At 35.4% G+C, this 17853-nt stretch overlaps 1 protein-coding gene across 2 annotated transcripts in view; it reads right to left on the bottom strand.

Annotated features, from left to right (window-relative positions):
- RIN3 (Ras and Rab interactor 3) overlaps positions 1–17853 on the bottom strand; it is a 160653-nt gene that overhangs the window by 52279 nt on the left and 90521 nt on the right. For both annotated transcript variants that reach the window (XM_031952300.1, XM_031952299.1), the window contains exons 4-5: positions 9888–9960; positions 3715–3806 (exon numbers count right to left, since the gene is read on the bottom strand). In XM_031952300.1, the coding sequence (XP_031808160.1) occupies positions 3715–3806; positions 9888–9960 (165 nt within the window). The remainder of the gene's footprint in view (positions 1–3714; positions 3807–9887; positions 9961–17853) is intronic.

Raw genomic sequence — 17853 nt, 5'->3', positions numbered from 1 at the left:
CACATAGTGTCTCCACCCAGTAAAATATAAATTCCTTGAGGTAGAGACTATTTTGTATGTGTCTTTGTATTGTCAGAACCTAATACAGTGCCTTATATAAATAGGAAATGGTCTCCTTGTAGGCCACTTTCAATCAAACTGAATTAAAAGTACTCAGACATTGATTGTGAAGATACACAGAGAGAGGAAAATTCCAGAACAATACAAAATGTCATGCATTGATATTGTTTATTTAAAAAGGCAACAAAGGAGACAACAACAGTTACAAAGTCAAATACCTTCTTTCTCACTTCTATAAAATCATTATGATCATTTCTATCTATTCATTGAGGATATTCCTGATCAAGATGCTAGAGGGGCTCAGATCAACTTTTAAAGTTGAATCTCTATAGCAGCTCACTCCTTCACAATCACTCAATTGAATGAGATAAAAAAAAACAAACTACAAATTAATCATAAAAATTTAGTTTAATAAAAGGCAGAATCTTTTATGCAAATATGAAGATCATATCAGATATATTATGTTGCAGTAGGTCTGCAAATGTTTAACAACCAAAAAATTGTATGCAAGATACAATTTTAAGTTTAATTCTTCAGTATTTTCTCCATCATTTTCTTAAGTCTTAAATCAACAAAATTATATAGTTCATGCCCTAATATGATTTGCCAATTTCTAGGGGTAAATTGCTCACATGGAAAATTGAACAATTAGCTCTTCAAGAGCTTCATTTCTTCCTTGTATAGTTATCAGCAAAGCATTTGAGTCTCTTTCTTCCTTTCAGAAGGCAAGATAGAGAGATATGGATTAGAAAATGATATATTTATGTGGATTTAGAATTTAATCAATGATCAGAATAGTCATGGCTTTTTTCAACAATGAGGTGATTCAGGCCAATTTCAATAGACTTGACAGAGAAAACTATCTGCCTTCAGAGAGAGGTCTATGAGGACTAAACGTGGATCACAACATAGGATTTTCACCATTTGTTGTTGTTGTTTGCTTACTTTTTTTCTTTCTTTCTCATTTTTCCCCTTTTTTAATCTGATTTCTCTTGCACAACAAGATAAATGTGGAAATGTGTTTAGAAGAATTGTACATGTTTAACCTATATTGGATTACTTGCTATCTAGGGGAGGGAAGTAGGAGGAAGGAAGGGAGAAAAATTTGGAGAAGAAAGTGTTACAAGGGTGAATGTTGAAAACTAGATATGTATATGTTTTGAAAATAAAAAGCTATTATTTTTTAAAATGTAGAAAAAACCCAACCATTAGGTATCCACAAGGCTCTGTACTGGGCAATGGGAAGAAATATAGGACAGACTCAGTTCTTAAGTAGCTTTCAATCCAATTGGGAGTGTTGTGGATCTAAATGAACATGTAGCTATGATATCAGGGAAAATGAGAAAAAGGTTGATCTATGGTTTTACTGAGACATTTAAGGAAAGAATGATTACTTCTAGCTGAGGATAGATAGGTAGGTCAGGAAAAGCTTCAAAAAACAGAAGGGAGGGACTTTGACATAGATGAGGAGGCACAGGAAAATATATCTGAGGTATAGTACTATGATAAAAAAAGAATCTAGGAAAAGCCTTTTCTCAGAGCTCTGACCTCAGAAAACCATGTTTCCAGAATAGGACCTCAGATACTTGACAATTCTGTGTATAAGCAAGACAATTCAATTTCTCAAGATATGAGCACTGGGTTTCACTTGAAACCAGATTTTAAGGAAGTGAATGTTGACATGGCAGAATTTTAAGAACTGTCAACTTTCTCAACACCTACCCCAGAAATGACATCCTTGTCATGAGATACAGCTGGGAGCTTGTCATCCCTGCTGTGCAGTCCCAGGATAAAAGAAGTATCTGGTTCCAAAATGGAATGTGGTTTTCTCAGGGGTGATCAGAATTTTTCAAATTCAAGTTCAGTTGTGACATTTTTTTTTTCTCCCTGAGGCTTATAACTTCTCCTCAGGGTCCAGACAAGGTAAACATCCTTGAATTTTATGTTTGTGACTGGCTAGGTTTTAGTAAAATACCTCAATCTAAGTTCAATGGGGTTTTAAAAAAAATGAAATAACAACCACTTATAATTCTATAGGAATTCAAGGTTTACAAAATTTTCTCCTCATAATAACCCTGTGAGGCAGATGGTAAAAGAACTATTATCCTCATTTTATAAATAAGAAGTGACAGCCAGAATCTGAACCAGGTATCCTAATTCCAGTGCCTTTAAAGCAGATTGCCTTAGGAAAAAGTGAGAGGCAACATAACAGAGAGGGAGGAAATGACCTCTAGCATTTTTATAACTGTAAACCTAAGATCCTGTGACGACTCAAACTTTCCCAAGTGTGTAATGGGGAAAGGAAGGAGAAATAGGATTGCTTTAAAATATGCACCCTCTCTTAAGGAGTCACTTTTCTAAGGAATATGCTTTCTTGACACTACAATTCTGGTTCATAATTGTGTGCTACTCTTTAGAACGGAGGCAGTTAGGTGGTACAGTGAATAAAGTGTTGAGTCTGGGGTCAAGAAGCCTTGAGTAAAAATCTGGCCTCAGACACTTAACTAGCTGTATGACTCTGGCCAAGTCACTCACCTCTGTTTACCTCAGTTTCCTTATCTGTATCTGTTTACCTCAGTTTGCTTATCTGTAAAATGAGCTGGAGGGGCAAATGGTAAACTACTCTAGTATCCTTGCTAAGAAAACCTCGGATGAGGTCACAAAGAATTGAAAATTACCAAAAACTTGGAACAGGAGACATCTGAATTGACTTCCAGAGATAGGACAGAATTTTAAAAGTGAAAATGCATTAGTGGGAGTAGGGAATATGTGAAGCATTCAGGTATATGGAACAGTAAATAAATAAATAATAAATAATGAATGAATGAATAAAGACAGGAAGGTGATATAGTTGAGGTACAGGGTAGACTTATTGTTGTTCAGTTATTTCTGTGTCTGGGGTTTTCTTGGCAAAGATCCTAGAGTGGTTTGCCATTTCCTTCTGCAGCTGTATCCTCATTTTCACAGATAAGGAACTGAGGCTAAAGGGGTTAAGTGATTTATCCAGGGCCATACAGATTGTGTAATAGTGGATTTGAACTTATGTCTTCATGCTCTAGGCCCAGTGCTCCATTCATTACACTACATAGTTACCCCCAGAGTAGACTAGCCTGGAATTATTATTAGACTAAGGTTGGTGAGTAGGTGGAGTTGGAAGAGGGGCTTGTAGTAGTAGTAATTTTGACAGAAAACCTTATTAGATTGTATACTACTAGATTGTAATGTTTTATCTTTATGTTACTTGTCTCATTCCCCACTTTCTTCTGGGAGCCAGAGTGCCATTTGACATTCTTAAAATCAAGATATGCTTTCTTCCATCTGAGATGGTTTTAGCTGCTAGATTGTAGGTAAAGAAAGAGAGCTCTAGATTTAAGTTACTTTAACCATGCAGACAAACTGCTTGCTTTGTCACTAAAATAAGGCTAACACCAATTTCCAGGGATACTGCTATGCATATGAGCCTGAAATTCCTACAAATATCAAATTTCCCATCAAGAGTCAGTTTACTGAAAATTCTGAAAATCTTTTCACCTAAGGCTCCAGGATAAGAGATAGGAGGAATCCAGCTTGCTCGGTTGGCCACTATAGCCTGGAGCACACCAAAAGGCTGCTCTGTTAAAGTCTCAGCAGCTCTCTCCCTTGTAGAAGACTTACCTAGCCCCAGGTTAGAGATGGTTTCCAGCTCTTTAAAGTTGTTGGCTTCCAAAATCGCCTGAGGCAGTCTTAAGGTGAAGGGCAGCAAATCTCTGTAACAGCACGCACATGAGAGAAGGGAGAGGGAATATTGGGGAGAGAGAGGAAAAGAGAAATGAAAAATACATGGGTTCATATGAAGAACTCATTAATGACATAGTCCCTAAGGTCCCTTCCATTCTAACAATCCATCTTCTAATAGTTTTTTTGGTGTTAGTAAGTCCTAGTATTTTAATTTTCATATTCCAACACATGTTCTAAGATACATTTCATGCCAAATGTCTAAGGAATCATGAATTTTTTAGCTATTGGGAACAATGGTAACAGTCCTATTTCTTTTAACAACCCTAGTTTAGACTTTTTTTGTTAAATAAAGAATATATATGTATTCCTTTTTGTACAGTGGAAATATGTTTAGCAGAACTGCACATGTTTACATGTTTAACCTATATTGGATTACTTGCTGTTTAGTGGATAGGGGGAAAGGGAAGGGAGGGAGAAAAATTTGGAACACAAGTTTTTTGCAGGGTGAATGTTGGAAAGTATCTTTGCATGTATTTTGAAAATAAAAACTATTATTTAAAAAATCTATATTTGCTTCTCTATTGCTTTTACCAGCTGATCCTAAGTCATCTTCTGGGACTAATAAATAAGATTAATTCATCCTCCATATGGTAGCTCTTCAAATTCTTGAGAATAGCTAACATTATCCTCATTTCTTTGCTTTTCCAGGCTAACAAGTTCTTCCAAATGCTTCTCATATGTTGTAATCTTGGATCCTCTCACTGACCAGGTCACTTTCACTTGTTTTCACTCTCATGTGTCAATGTCCTTTCTAAAATATTGCTCTCCAAACAGACTGTGATATTCCATTTCTGGGATTATTAATGCCCATGTTAATGCAATCTAAGATATGAAAGGAAAGAAGGATTTGTTAAGGTTATCTAGTATGTCAGGTACTATGTTAAGCACCTCACAAATATTATTTCATTTAATCTTCACAGAAACCCTGGGAAGTAGTTACTATTATCTTATTTTACAATGGACAAAAACTTAGGTGACTTACCTAGGGTCACATCGCTAGTAAATGTCTAAAGTTGCATTTGAAATTGGGTTTTTATAGCTCTAGGCCTAAAACTCCATCCATTGTATCACTTTATATATCAGCTTTCCTGCCCCATTCCTTGCCATGTTGCATTGCTGACTCATTTTGAGCTTGTATTCCAAAAAAAATTCTTGGATTTTCACCAGAAATCCATGCTTCTGCTTTATGTATCCTGAATTAGTGAAGTTGAATCTTTGAACCCAAGAATAAGACTACATTTTTCTTTATTAGATTCTACCTTATTGAATGGATTTGGCCTATTATCCTAGACTATCAAGATCTTTTTAGATCATAGCTCTGTCACCTAACATATTAGATCTCCCTCTTAGTAACCCTTTTGGAATATAAAAGCCTCTGGAAAGATTTACATGAATTGATGCTGAGTAAATCAAGCAGAACCAGGAACACATGGTATATAACAACTGCAAGAATGAGTGATGATCAACTATGAAAGACCTGTTTCTTCTCAATGGTGCAGTGATCCAAAGCAATCCCAATAGACTCAGGACAGAAAATGCCATCTGCAACCAGAAAAAGATCTAAGGAGACTGAATGTAAATCAACACATGCTCTGTTCACTTCTTTTTTCTGTTTTTTTTATCTTTTCCATGATTTTTCTCTCCCAAAATGATTCATGAAGCAATGTGTAATAAAGATAAATAAACTTACTGCAAATTAAAAAAAAAAAAAAAAAAAGGAATGTAAAGGCCGCAGCATCAGAGACTTTCCTACTTAATTTGTATTCCAGTGCTTTGCTCATATTAAGTGCTAAATAAATGCTCCCTTCTTTACAGCTGGATGGGGCAGTGGATAGAGCACTGGACCTGTAGTCAGGAAGACTTGACTAGGCAGGTAAGTCTGGATAAGTCACTTAATCTCTTCCTGCTCAGTTCCCTCATCTATAAAATAGAAATAATAGTAGCACTCCCTTCTCAGGTTGTTGTGAAGATCAAATGAGTTAACATATGTGTTGTGGGAAAGAACTGTAAATTTGGGGGATGCATATCAATGGAGAATGACTGAATAAGTTGTAGTATAAGTCTGTGATAGAATACTAATGTGCTGTGAAAAGTGACAAGTAGATTGATTTTAGAAAGACATGGAAAGATTTCCATGAAATGAATCTAGTAGAACAAAGAGACTGTTGTATACAACTGTTGTATTGCTGTTGTAACAACAATATTATTTGAAGAATAAATGTGAATGACTAAACTGTTCTGTTATATGAATATTTAAATCAACTACAAAGGACCTATGAAGAATGATACTATCCATCTCCAGAGAAAGAACTGATACATAGAATTATGTATTATGTAGTTTCACATATATATTTCTGTGTCAAATGTTGGCCTTTTCTAGTATAGGGTTGGAAGGGAAGGAAGTTAACAGCTTGGATCTCAAATGTGACCAAAAAAGCCTATATGTGTGTGTATATATATTTTTAAACGAGATAATATATGTAAAGCACAATGTCAAAACACTATTTAAATGCTGTTTCCTTCCTTTCTCCCTTCCCCTTCTCTCTTTCCCTCCCTTCTTCCTCCCTTCCTCCTTCCCTCTTTCTCTCCTTTCCTGCCTTCCTTCCTTTCTTCTTTCTTTCCTTCCTTCCTCCTTCCCTACACCCCTCCCTTCTTTCTTCAGAATTGTCTGTATATTCACATCAGATAATTGAATCAGGATATGCTCTTTAATATGATACTTTGAAAATACCTTCTGAGAGACTGCAAAGAAAAATAGTATCTTCTCTCTAATGAAAGTCTTTGCTTGGAGTCTCTGATTCAGTGTAAATTCAAGCCTCTGCTACCTAAGGCTGAAGAACAGAAGATGTACTTCATTGGAAAAGAGCAAGAATTGTTGTTTTCATTCATGTTCTACTCTTTATGGCCTCTTTTGGGTTTGCTTGGCAAAAATAGCGAAGTGGTTCGCAATTTTCTAATTCATTTTAGATGAGGAAACTGAGACAAAGAGGATTGACTTGCCCAGAGTTACCCAGCTAGTTAAGTGTTTGAGGCCAGATTTTAACTTTAGAAGATGAGCCTTCCTGATTCAGTGATATCCACTGCCCCAAAGATGGGAACCCCGAGATGGAATTGCTGGCTCCAGCCACATTATCATCTTTATTTTGGAACCACAGACTCATTTCCAGCTCTTCCATTTACTAGCTGTGTGACTTTGGTCTCACTTCACCTTTTAGATCTCAGATTTCTCATGTTTTTGTTTTTGTTTTTTTAAAGGGATAATACAAGACTAACTCCCACAGTTCTTTGACGTTTGAAAGAGAAAATTAGAGCCCTTGGTGACTATTCACAATGAGCAAAGACCCTTACTGGAGGCTTTTACTTTTTCCTCCTTTTCGTTTCACTAGCCACAAACATAAAATCAGATTTCTGAAATTAATATGAAATAATGAGAATGACTTTGAAAGGTACGATGACAGAGTGGGTAGAGAGCTGAGTTGGGAACCAGGAAGAGCTGGATTCATATTCTACCCCTGATATATATTGGTTGTGTGACCCTGTGAAAATTACTTATTAATCCCTACTGCTTTGGGCACTTCTCTAAAACAAGTATTTACAGAAAAGGTGTTGACTGCATTGTTAGAGGGATATTTCCCACTTGAGAATTCCCTTCACCAATGATATCCCACATCTAGTCCCAACCCTAATAATAGCTTACATTTATATAGAGCTTAAGAGTATATAAAATGTTTTTCTCACAATAATCCTAGGAGATAGGAATATATTATTATTTCCGTTACTTTTACATCCACCAAATTAAGCAGCTCAAGTCAAATATACATTGCCCAAAGATGGGCCAATAAACCATGGCTCCCTGAATGAAGAACTACTCAATTCCTTTTTGTTGGCTTAATGTTTTGACTTTTTGTCAGGTCATTGATGAAAAATATACCTAAGATGATTCTAAAGTACTCATCGTTATCAGACTGAACTAATTATGATACAATGTGGTATATGAGGAAGAACACTGAAATGATTTTGAGCACCAGTTAGGACAAGTAGGTGGCAAAGTGGGTAGTCTGCTACCAGCCTACAAGCAAGAAGCACTTCATTTAAATCTGGCCTTACACATTCACTAACTGTGTGACTCTGAGCAAGTCACTTAATTCTATTTGCCTCAGTTTCCTCACTTAAAAAATGAACTGGAGAAGGAGATGGCAAAGTGTTCCAGTATCTTTCCCAAGAAAACCTCAAATGGGGTCATGAAGATTCAGACAAAAGTAAACGATGAAATGTAACCTCAGGCAAAGTACTTCCTTTCTCTGGGACACATTTCCTCCATAGGTAGTATGAGGGGGTAGAAGATCTTTAAGGTAATTTCCAATTCTAAATTCCAACTAAAATATACTTTAAGAAATTACTTTACACACATTATTCACTTAATCCTCATAATTAAATAGTAAAATGGGAAGAAAATCTCTGCTAGTAACTGTCAGAGATGGAATTCAAATCTATAAAATCTGTGGACCTTTGGCTATGGAAAATAGGGGTTGAGGAAAGCTGCTCCCTAGGGCAGTGATTCAAGGTGAAAACTTAACTAAGGTTAAAAAAGAAATATGACTCCTATCTATCTATTTGATCTATTTGATGATGTTGATTAGTTCACATCTAATTCTCTGGGATTCCATTTGGGATTTTCTTGGCAAAGACCTTCTCCTTCTCCAATTCATTTGACAGATGAGAAATTGAGAAAAACAGGATTAAGTGACTTGCCCAGAGTCACACAGCTAGGTTTCAAGACCAGATTGGAACTCGGGAAGCCTAGTGTTTCAGAGTCCAGAACTAACACTTTGTGCATCATCTGAACAGCCCTGGACATACACATATAGCTGCCCCCAATTCTTCCTATCATCAAGGCAAATTGGGTTGGACTATCTCTTTCCCATTTCTTAAATCCCCATGCTTGCATGTTGGTCCTTTGTAAGCTCTCTTACTCTTTCAAACTAACCTTTGATGTTCATTCTAATTAAGTGACTGTTTTCTGTCATCAGACCCCTTTGACAGTCTGATGGGGCTTATTGATCTCTTCTCAGAATAATGTTTTAAATAAAATTTATATTATTATAAAGGAAATCAATTATATTGAAATATAGCTATTAAAACATCATGGATACTAGGTTAAGAATCCCAGTTCTAACCTACTTTTACTGAGAGAAATATACTGAAGAATGCATGAAATATCTTGGATCTTGATTTGAAAGAGACCATAGCTTGTCCAAGACAATTCCAATGGACTTGAAATGGAAAATGTCATCCCTATCCAGAGAAAGACATATAGACTGAATGTGGATCAAAACATAGCATTTTCATCTTTTGGGGGGTCTGTTTGCTTTTTCTTTCTTATAGTTTTTAGTTTTTGGTCTCATTTTTCTTGTACAACATCATAAATGTGTTTAAAAGGATTGCGTATGTTTAACCTATATCAGATTGTTTGCTGTCTTGGGGAGGCAGGAGGTAAGGGAGCTAAGGAGAAAACATTTGAAAGATAAAAATCTTGTAAAAATGAGTGTTGTAAATTATCTTTACATGCAACTAGAAAAATAAAATACTATTAAGGAAAAAAAAAAAAGAGACCATAGGGATCATCTAGTCTAATCCTCTCATTTTACATATAAGGAAACTGAGGTGTAAAGAGTTAAGTGACTTGTCCAGGATCACACAGATAGTGAGCATCCAAGATGGTATTTGAACCAAGATCCTCTGATTTCTAAGGTGAGTATTCTTCCATTTAACTATATCCAAGTCTGCTATGGATAACCTCAGTTCCTTTACCTTCCTTAGTAATAGCTCTGATAGTCTGAGTTTCTCAGTGATTAGAAGAATAATTACCTGTTTTACATAAAGGTACATTTATAATCTTTATTAAATTGTTTGCCTTCCCTCAAAGGAAGGGAGAAGGGAATTCAGAACTTAATTTTTTTAAATGTTTATTTTTGCTTACATTTAATAAAAAAAAAAAAAGATTAATTACCCTTAGGGACAAAAGGGAAAATAAGCTGAGTTCTACTTACCTACTGACACAGTAGAAAGCTATCAATTTGAAGATATCCTCAAATACGAGAACAGATCCTTCCAGGTACAGGACTGAAGAGAGACAGAAAAAAGCCTTTCAGTGAATGTTTTCCTTTGGTGGTTAGAGAAGAGGAGAGATGAAGGGAAAGGGGAGTGGAAGGTGTAAGGAAACAAGAATGTCTCATTTCTTCACTGAAGTCCTTTTCTGATGGTATGGTATGCAGGGGATCCTGGGCTCTTGAAAATTTTTCCTGTAGATTCCATTACACTGTGAGCTCTTTGAGAGTAAAGACTGTCTCTTGTCTTTTTTTGAAACCCCAGCACATAGCACAGTGCCTGGTACATTGCAGGCTCTTAATAAATGTTTCTTGACTGATAGACCGATAGATTGATAGACTGACAGATTGCAGTCTTGTCTTTGAGTTCAAATCCAGTCTCAGAAATAGCTGTATCATTTCACCATTTGCCTCAGGTTACTAATCTGAAAAATGAATTTGAGAAGGAAATGACAAACTACTCCAGTATCTTTGCCAAGAAAACCTCAAATGGGGTCAGATACTGAAGAGCAGCAGCACCATATGCTTGGGATTGCCCTTAGAGATGTGGATGGTAAAAAAAAGGGAAAAGGCAGTCCCTAGCTTCAAGGAGCTCATAATCTAATGGGGGAAGACAACAAGCAAATATATACAAAACAAGATATCTACAGCGTACATAGGAAATAATTCACAGAAGGAAGGCATTGGAAGTTAGAATAATTGGGGAAGGCTTTTTATAGAAGGTAGGATTTTATTACGACTTAAAGGAAGCCAGGGAGGTCAGTAGTTGGATGGGAGGATAGGCTCTTGCCCAGAACCAAGAAAGATTGAGGGTCAGAAGTTTTGAAGAGTATGTGTTAAGTAGCCTGCAAAATTAGAAAGGTAATAGCTAAGTTATAAAGGTCTTTGAATGTCAAACAGAGTATTTTATATTTGATCCTGGAAGCAATTAGGTCCCACTATAGTTTACTGAGTTGAGGGTGAGGGAGATAACCAGATCTATGCTTTTGGAAAATCACTTTAGTGGCTGAATAGAGGATGACCTGGAAAGAGAAGAAACTTGAATCATTCTCATTTTATTCTTGTTGGTCACTTGTTTCAGGCAATTTTCTCATCTGTAATAGAAGTCGTTGCTGAGAATCAAATGAGACAGCATCAATAAAGTACTTTTTAGATCTTAAAACACTAGATTTAATAGTTTTTAATTCTGAATTTAAAAGTCCACAAGTTCAAGGGTTTTTGTTGTTGTTGTTGTTGTTGTTGTTGTTTCATTTTTGTTGCCTTCATTCTTAAAGAGAGTAATAAAATCATGAAAATGAGACCACAACACTTAATTGGATTTCAGTGAGGGAAGGCTGTGAAAGTTATCTGTCTCATTTTCTCCTCCAGAGCCATCTGTGTAGTGACAAGATATAGATCAGGATGACTGGAGATGGCCATATATTTCAAGTGTTGATTTCTTCAAAAGTATTCTCCTTGGACGAAGAAGACCATCAATGTGGCCCATGTGACTGTTTGAGTGTTAGAACCATCTCATGGGAGTCTAGGAGATCTGAGCCTTGCCAGCCCTCCCACATATGTTTAGGAGTTGCCTAGACAGAATAAGTAAAAGATGAACAAGAATTAAGCATTCCTCCCACCCCTTAACATGCCTTTGCCTTTTGAAGAAATCTGTTCCATACTTGAACATACACAGTGCATTAAGTGCCTAGAATATTAGGGGCCCACACTTTATTTTAGAGATTTTTCTTGATTGACTTTAGGATTCTTTTTTTTTTCCCCTTGTACAATTGTATAAATATGTGTACATATATTGGATTTAACTTATATTTCTACCATATTTAACATATATTAGATTACTTGCCATGTAGGGGAGGGTATGGAGGGGGGGGGGGAGATTGAAACACAAGGTTTTACAAGGGCTAATATTAAAGAATTGTCCATTATTTTGAAAAATAAAAAGCTTTAATAAAAAAAAAAAAAAAAGATGTAGGTAAGGAGTTAAAGAGAAGAAATAGCCCTTTAAAGTGGATTTTCCCTAGAACCAATCCCAGTCCACATGTTCTCAGAATTCTTACTGAAAGGTCCCTGGTCCAGGGGACATCTTACTAGGAGGGCTAGTGCCTCATCAGACACAAAAGTGACCTGGTTTTCTTCACAGCTATTTAAGCAGATCTCAAAATTTGGTGAGTGTTCTCAAAATGTAAAATTTTCAAATATAAGTCTAGCAATGAACAACTATATTTATTGTCTAAGGATCAAACTAGCAAAGAATACAGAGGGTTCTGTTTCTAGATTAGGCTTCTAGGTGCCTATTTTTTTTGGCCATAACTGATAAAAAGAGTCTATTTATTTCATCATAATTTCAACTCTCAAAAATAGAGGAAGTGACAAGAGAACCTTTTATTCAGGATCTGATTTTGACCATTTCAAAGGTGCTGGCTGTTGATATAGACACATCAAGAATCATGGGAGTAGGTTACTTCTTTAGTGTCAATTTTTTTATCTCCTTATAGAAAATGAGTGATAAACTAGGCATAGGCTGATTTAACATTAAATATGAATGGATTAGAGAAAGATAGGTAGGATACCCTGGCCTAACATTTTGCTGAGGAAGTTGGCCCAAGAAGGGGGAGGTGTTTTCAAGAATGAATTTTTGAAGAAACAAACCAATCTTACTTCCTATTTTTGACAAAGTATCTAAATTGCAGGATCTGAAGAATGTTGTGAAGACAGGATATTTAGATTTCAGCAAAGCATTTGACAAAATTTTTCAGGCTTGTGAATAATATGAGAAGATAATGATTATAGGATAGAAAAGTTAAATGGGTTGCAAACTGATTGAATGATCTATATCAAAAGAATAGTCAATAATGTTAATAATTAAATAATGGAAAATAATTAAATAATAGTTAATAATGTCAACTTAAGGGGACATCGTTAGTGTAATATCCTAGTTTTTGTCTTGGTGTTTTTCAGAAATTTTGTCGATGACTTTATCAGTGCCAAAGAAGGAGAGTTCAAGTCAACAAACAGCTTCTTTGTGCCAAGCACTTCCCCAAAATGCTAGGGATTTTTTGAAAAGGTGAAAAACAATCCCTACTTTCCAGAAATTCATAGTCTAATGAATAAGACTATGCAAACAACTATGTATCAATAGATTACATTCAGATGAATTTGGAGTCATCTCAAATGGAAGGCACTAAGATTAAGGAGGGCTGGAAAAGGCTTCCTGCAGAAAGTGATTGAGACCTGAAGAAAGTCAAGGAATACAGGTAGTAGAGTTGAGAAAGAAAAGAATTTCAGGCATAGGGAATAGCCAGGGAAAATGTCAGAATAGGAGATGGAGCATTAATGTGACATGGACAGCAAGGAGGTCAGTTTTAGTGGTTTGCAGTTGTAAAGAATGCAATTCACATGAAGCTAAGAGGGATTAGTAATATCCGGAGACAGAATCACTGAGACAGAATCCAAAAAGATCAATAAGTTATGACTATGAGTCAAATCTAACAAGATAAAACTTAATAGTGATCAATAGAAAATTCTACATTTGGGTCCAAGAAACCAACTTCCCAAAAATGAAGGACGATGAAGGTTGATTGGAAAGTGGTTAAAAACATGTACTCTAAAAATAAAGCATTACTTCAGAAGACTTATGGTAAAACACACCTTCTTAACTAGAAGTGGTACTACTTTTTATAGGTGTGGAATGAAGCATACATCCTCAGACATGACCAAGTGTTTATTTGTTTTAATTATATTCATATGTTAAAAGTTTCCTCTAACACTTTCTTTGCTGTAACATCCTAAATCATTAGGAAATAATTCAAAAGAAGAAAAAAAAAATAGTATCAATAAAGTGTTTATTTTTTTGAGAACAAAAAACAAAATGGTCTGGGGGTTTTAATGTAAGTTTAGTACGAATCAATAGTCTAGTACAGCAGCCAAAAGAACTAATGGGTAAAATTTAAAGTTCAATGGTGTCCAAAATAAGGAAATAATGTCCTATCCTAGTCAGTGCTTGGATACACCACATTTCAGGAAGGACACTGTTGATCTGGAGAATATTCAGGAAGGTGATCAGCATGCTGAAATACCTCAAGACCATGTCATATAAGGAATTGAAGAAATGAAGGATGTTTGGTTAGAGAAGAATAGTAAGAAATTCCAGAGCTGCCTGCCAGTATGTAGATGCTCTCAGAAGGAAGAAAATAGACTGTTTAGCTTGGCCCCAGGACACTAAACTAAGAGCAACGGGTAGTGGAATTTGCAGGAAAACTGAGGTCTGAAGGAACAAAAAACTTCCTAATAGAACTGACTAAGGTATGACTAAGGTATCTCTCAACTAATCAATAACAAATAATCGTGAAGCATCTCCTATGTACCAGTCACTACGCTGAGTTCTGGGGATACAAATACAAAGTATAAAAGAATCTCTCCTTTAAAGCAAGTGCTGGCTTTCCCCTACGTCTTCCAAGACAGGCTATCTCCTTATCTGTAATGTTGTGGAGGAATTCTTTGTTATATATATCGAACTTAGTGGTTCTTTAATATATAGTCCAGAGACCCTGGGAGTTGCCAAAGATACTTTCAAAGGGCCAAGAGTCAAAGCTCTTTTTTGTAATAATACTAAAATGTTTTAATTTCTAATGTGGTAAACATCTATAGATATAACCTATATAAATAAAACTGCAGGAGAAGGGGCAATCACTTTCCAGAATCCTGAGAACAAAAAGACAGAGAATTGCTAAACTAAATGGTTCCCTGGGGTTTCAGTCCTTGTCTGTGAAAGATGTACCCATGGTGATAAAATTACACAGCCTTAAGAAGTTGAACTAAGTGTTGCTAGCAAGGAGAAGGCAGTTGGAAGAAAGGGAGGTGTCAGCCCTAAACCCACAAAGCTATTCCTTTTTGGGGGGCAGAGGTTAAGAGCGGGAAAAGGGAGCATGTTTTAAAAATAATATGTAGCACAATGCCTGACACTTAATAAATGCTTATAAATTTGATTTTAAAAAGGGATGGTGGAGAGAATTTGTGGAGATTCACAGAAAATATGATACAGAACTAGGAGATAAATGCAAATGTTGGCCAACCTTGGATCTAAGTAATGAACATTTTGCTTTGCTATAGGTCTTTATTGTATTTTTGTTTTCTGTTTTATGGGACCCTAATCCTTAATTTGCAAAAAGTTTTTTGTCATGTGAGCTACTATGTAATGTGGGAAGGCTGACTTTTTCTCTCTTGTATCCAAGAAAGTTCAGGTAGAAGCCTGTAGAAACCCTAGATTTAGAAAACATCTAGCAGCTGGAGCGGAATCTGGGCAACCCTGTAAAAAATGGTTTCGGTTCCTAGGCAAGTTGAAGGAATCCTGGCTAGATATGGACCCCCAGGTACTTTTTTAAAGGAGAGTTTGAGGGATAGAGTGAGGCAGGTTCAGTCTTTACAAATAGTAATTGAATGGAGCTAGTCTTATTCTCTTCTGTCCCTTACTAGCTAACTCCTCTCAAATAGATCAGAGTAATATTAATTAGTAGTAATAACTATATTTTTATGTTTGTGATAGGAACATTTAAATGTTATTTTATTTTATTTTTATATATATTGGTTTTTTTTCCTGATTATACATATACATCCATTTTTTAAAAACACATTTCCCTCTGAATCATGTAGGAAGAGAAAATCAGAACAAAAGGGAAAAGCCAAAAGAGGGGAAAAAAAAAAAAAAAACAAGAAAAAGGGGAAAAAAGTGAACATAGTATGTGCTGATTACATTCAATCTTCATAGTTCTCTCTGGGTGCAGATGGCATTTTCCGTGCAAAGTTTATTGGTCTTGCCTTGGATTATTGAACTGTTGAGAAGAAGCAAGTCTTTCATAGTTGATCATTGCACAGTGTTGCTGTTACTGTGTATGATGTATTCTTGGTTCTGCTTATTTTGCTCAGCATCAATTCATGTAAATCTTTCTAGGCCTTTCTAAAATCATCCTGTTCATCATTTTTTATGGAATAATAATATTCTATTACTTTCACATACCATAATTTATTCAGCCATTCCCCAATTGATGGGCATCTATGCATTTTCTAATTCTTTGCCTACAAAAAGAGAAGCAGTGAAATTTTAAAATTAAACTGCTATCAATATTTTTTGCATAGACAAATTGCTTTTTTTTTTTTTTTTCCATTTCATGATTCTTTTGAGATAAAACTCTTAGTAATAGAATCTCTGGGTCATAGGGTATGATCAAACTGGTGACTCACTACATAATGTCATATTAATCTTTTAAAATTTCCTCTCATCTTAAAGGGGGGAAAGGGAGCCACATGTGCAAAAATGTTTGTGGCAGCCCTTTTTGTAGGGCAAGAAACTGGAACCTGAATGGATGCCCTTCAGATGGAGAATGGATGAATAAATTATGGTATATGAATGTTATGGAATATTATTGTTCTGTAAGAAATGACCAGCAGGATGATTTTGGAGAGGCCTGGAGAGACTTAGATGAACTGATGCTGAGCGAAATGAGCAGAACCAGGAAATCATTGTATACAGCCACAAGACTACACAATGATCAATTCTGATGGATGTGGCTCTATTTCAATAATGTTGTGATGAAGAGAGCCATTTACATTCAGAGAGAGAACTGTGGGTTAGGGTTAGGGTTAGCATTTTCACTTTTATTGTTTGCTTTCATTTTATTTTCTTTCTCTTCCCCCCCCCCCACTTTGATGTGATTTTTCTTGTGCAGAAAGATAATTGTATACATATGTATATATATATTTTGGATTTAATATATTTTTACCATGTTTAACATATATTGGATTACTTACCATCTAGGGAAGGGAATGGGGGGAAAGTGGGGAAAATTTGGAACACAAGCTTTTGCAAGGGTTAATGTTGAAAAATTATCCATGCATATGTTATGAAAATTAAGAAGTTTTAATTAAAGAAAACTTCCTCTAATCTATAATTTCACCAATGATAGTTCCTTACAACCTCATCATATGCAAATTTTATCATTCCTGGATATTTTTGTTAATATATTATAAATTTAACTAATTTTAATCTAATCACATAAGTAATTTAACTTATTAAGCACTTACTATATTCCAAGTCTTGTACCAGGTGCTGAAGATACAAGGACAAATATTTAAACTATCCCTATTTGAAAGGAGTTTCCAATGGGGAAGACAAATAGCTACATTAATATATAGCATAAATATAAAACTAGTAAATACAAAGTAGTTAAATATGACTAGTAGGTAGTTTGAGAGAAAGGATATTGAACAATCAGGAAAGGCTTCATTCAGGAAGTTGGTACATGAATTGTTTCTTGAAAGAAGTGAGAATGATATGACTAATGTGGAAATGTTAAATATGATTGTATATGTATAATCTATATCATATTGTTTCCTGTTTGGGGAAGGAGAAAGAGGAAGGAGGGAAGAAGAAAATAAATTAAAATTCAAAATCCTATAAAAGTGAATTTGAAAACTAAAAAAAAAAAAAATAAGATAAAATAAAGTGAAGGATTCCAAGAAGCAGAAATAAGGAGGGAAAGCATTCTAGGCATGAGAGACAATGAATGCAAAGGCATGGAGATGGGCGATGGACTGTCCTGTATGAGGAACAGAGAAAAGGACAATTTGAATGGCAGATTTCAAAAAAAGGAACTAATACCTAATGAAGTTATTAAAGGCATCAAAAGCTAAATAGAAGAGTCTATATTTAATCCTAGAGGCCATGTCTTTTTAGTCATTGTGGAACATTTAAAAAATACTTTAAAAATAACTTTATGATAAATATATAGCAATTAAGGAACTTAGAATTCACTTATTAGAAGCATAACATAAAGTCAAGCCCAGAGTATTAGCCAGAATACCTGGACTGTTCTCTTTATATTTCCTTTACCTAAACACCTGATTTGGACCATTA

The sequence above is a fragment of the Sarcophilus harrisii genome, chromosome 2 (genome assembly GCF_902635505.1).
Source record: "Sarcophilus harrisii chromosome 2, mSarHar1.11, whole genome shotgun sequence".
In the NCBI taxonomy this organism is placed as follows: Eukaryota; Metazoa; Chordata; class Mammalia; order Dasyuromorphia; family Dasyuridae; genus Sarcophilus; species Sarcophilus harrisii.
This window is presented reverse-complemented; position numbering and strand designations above follow the sequence as displayed.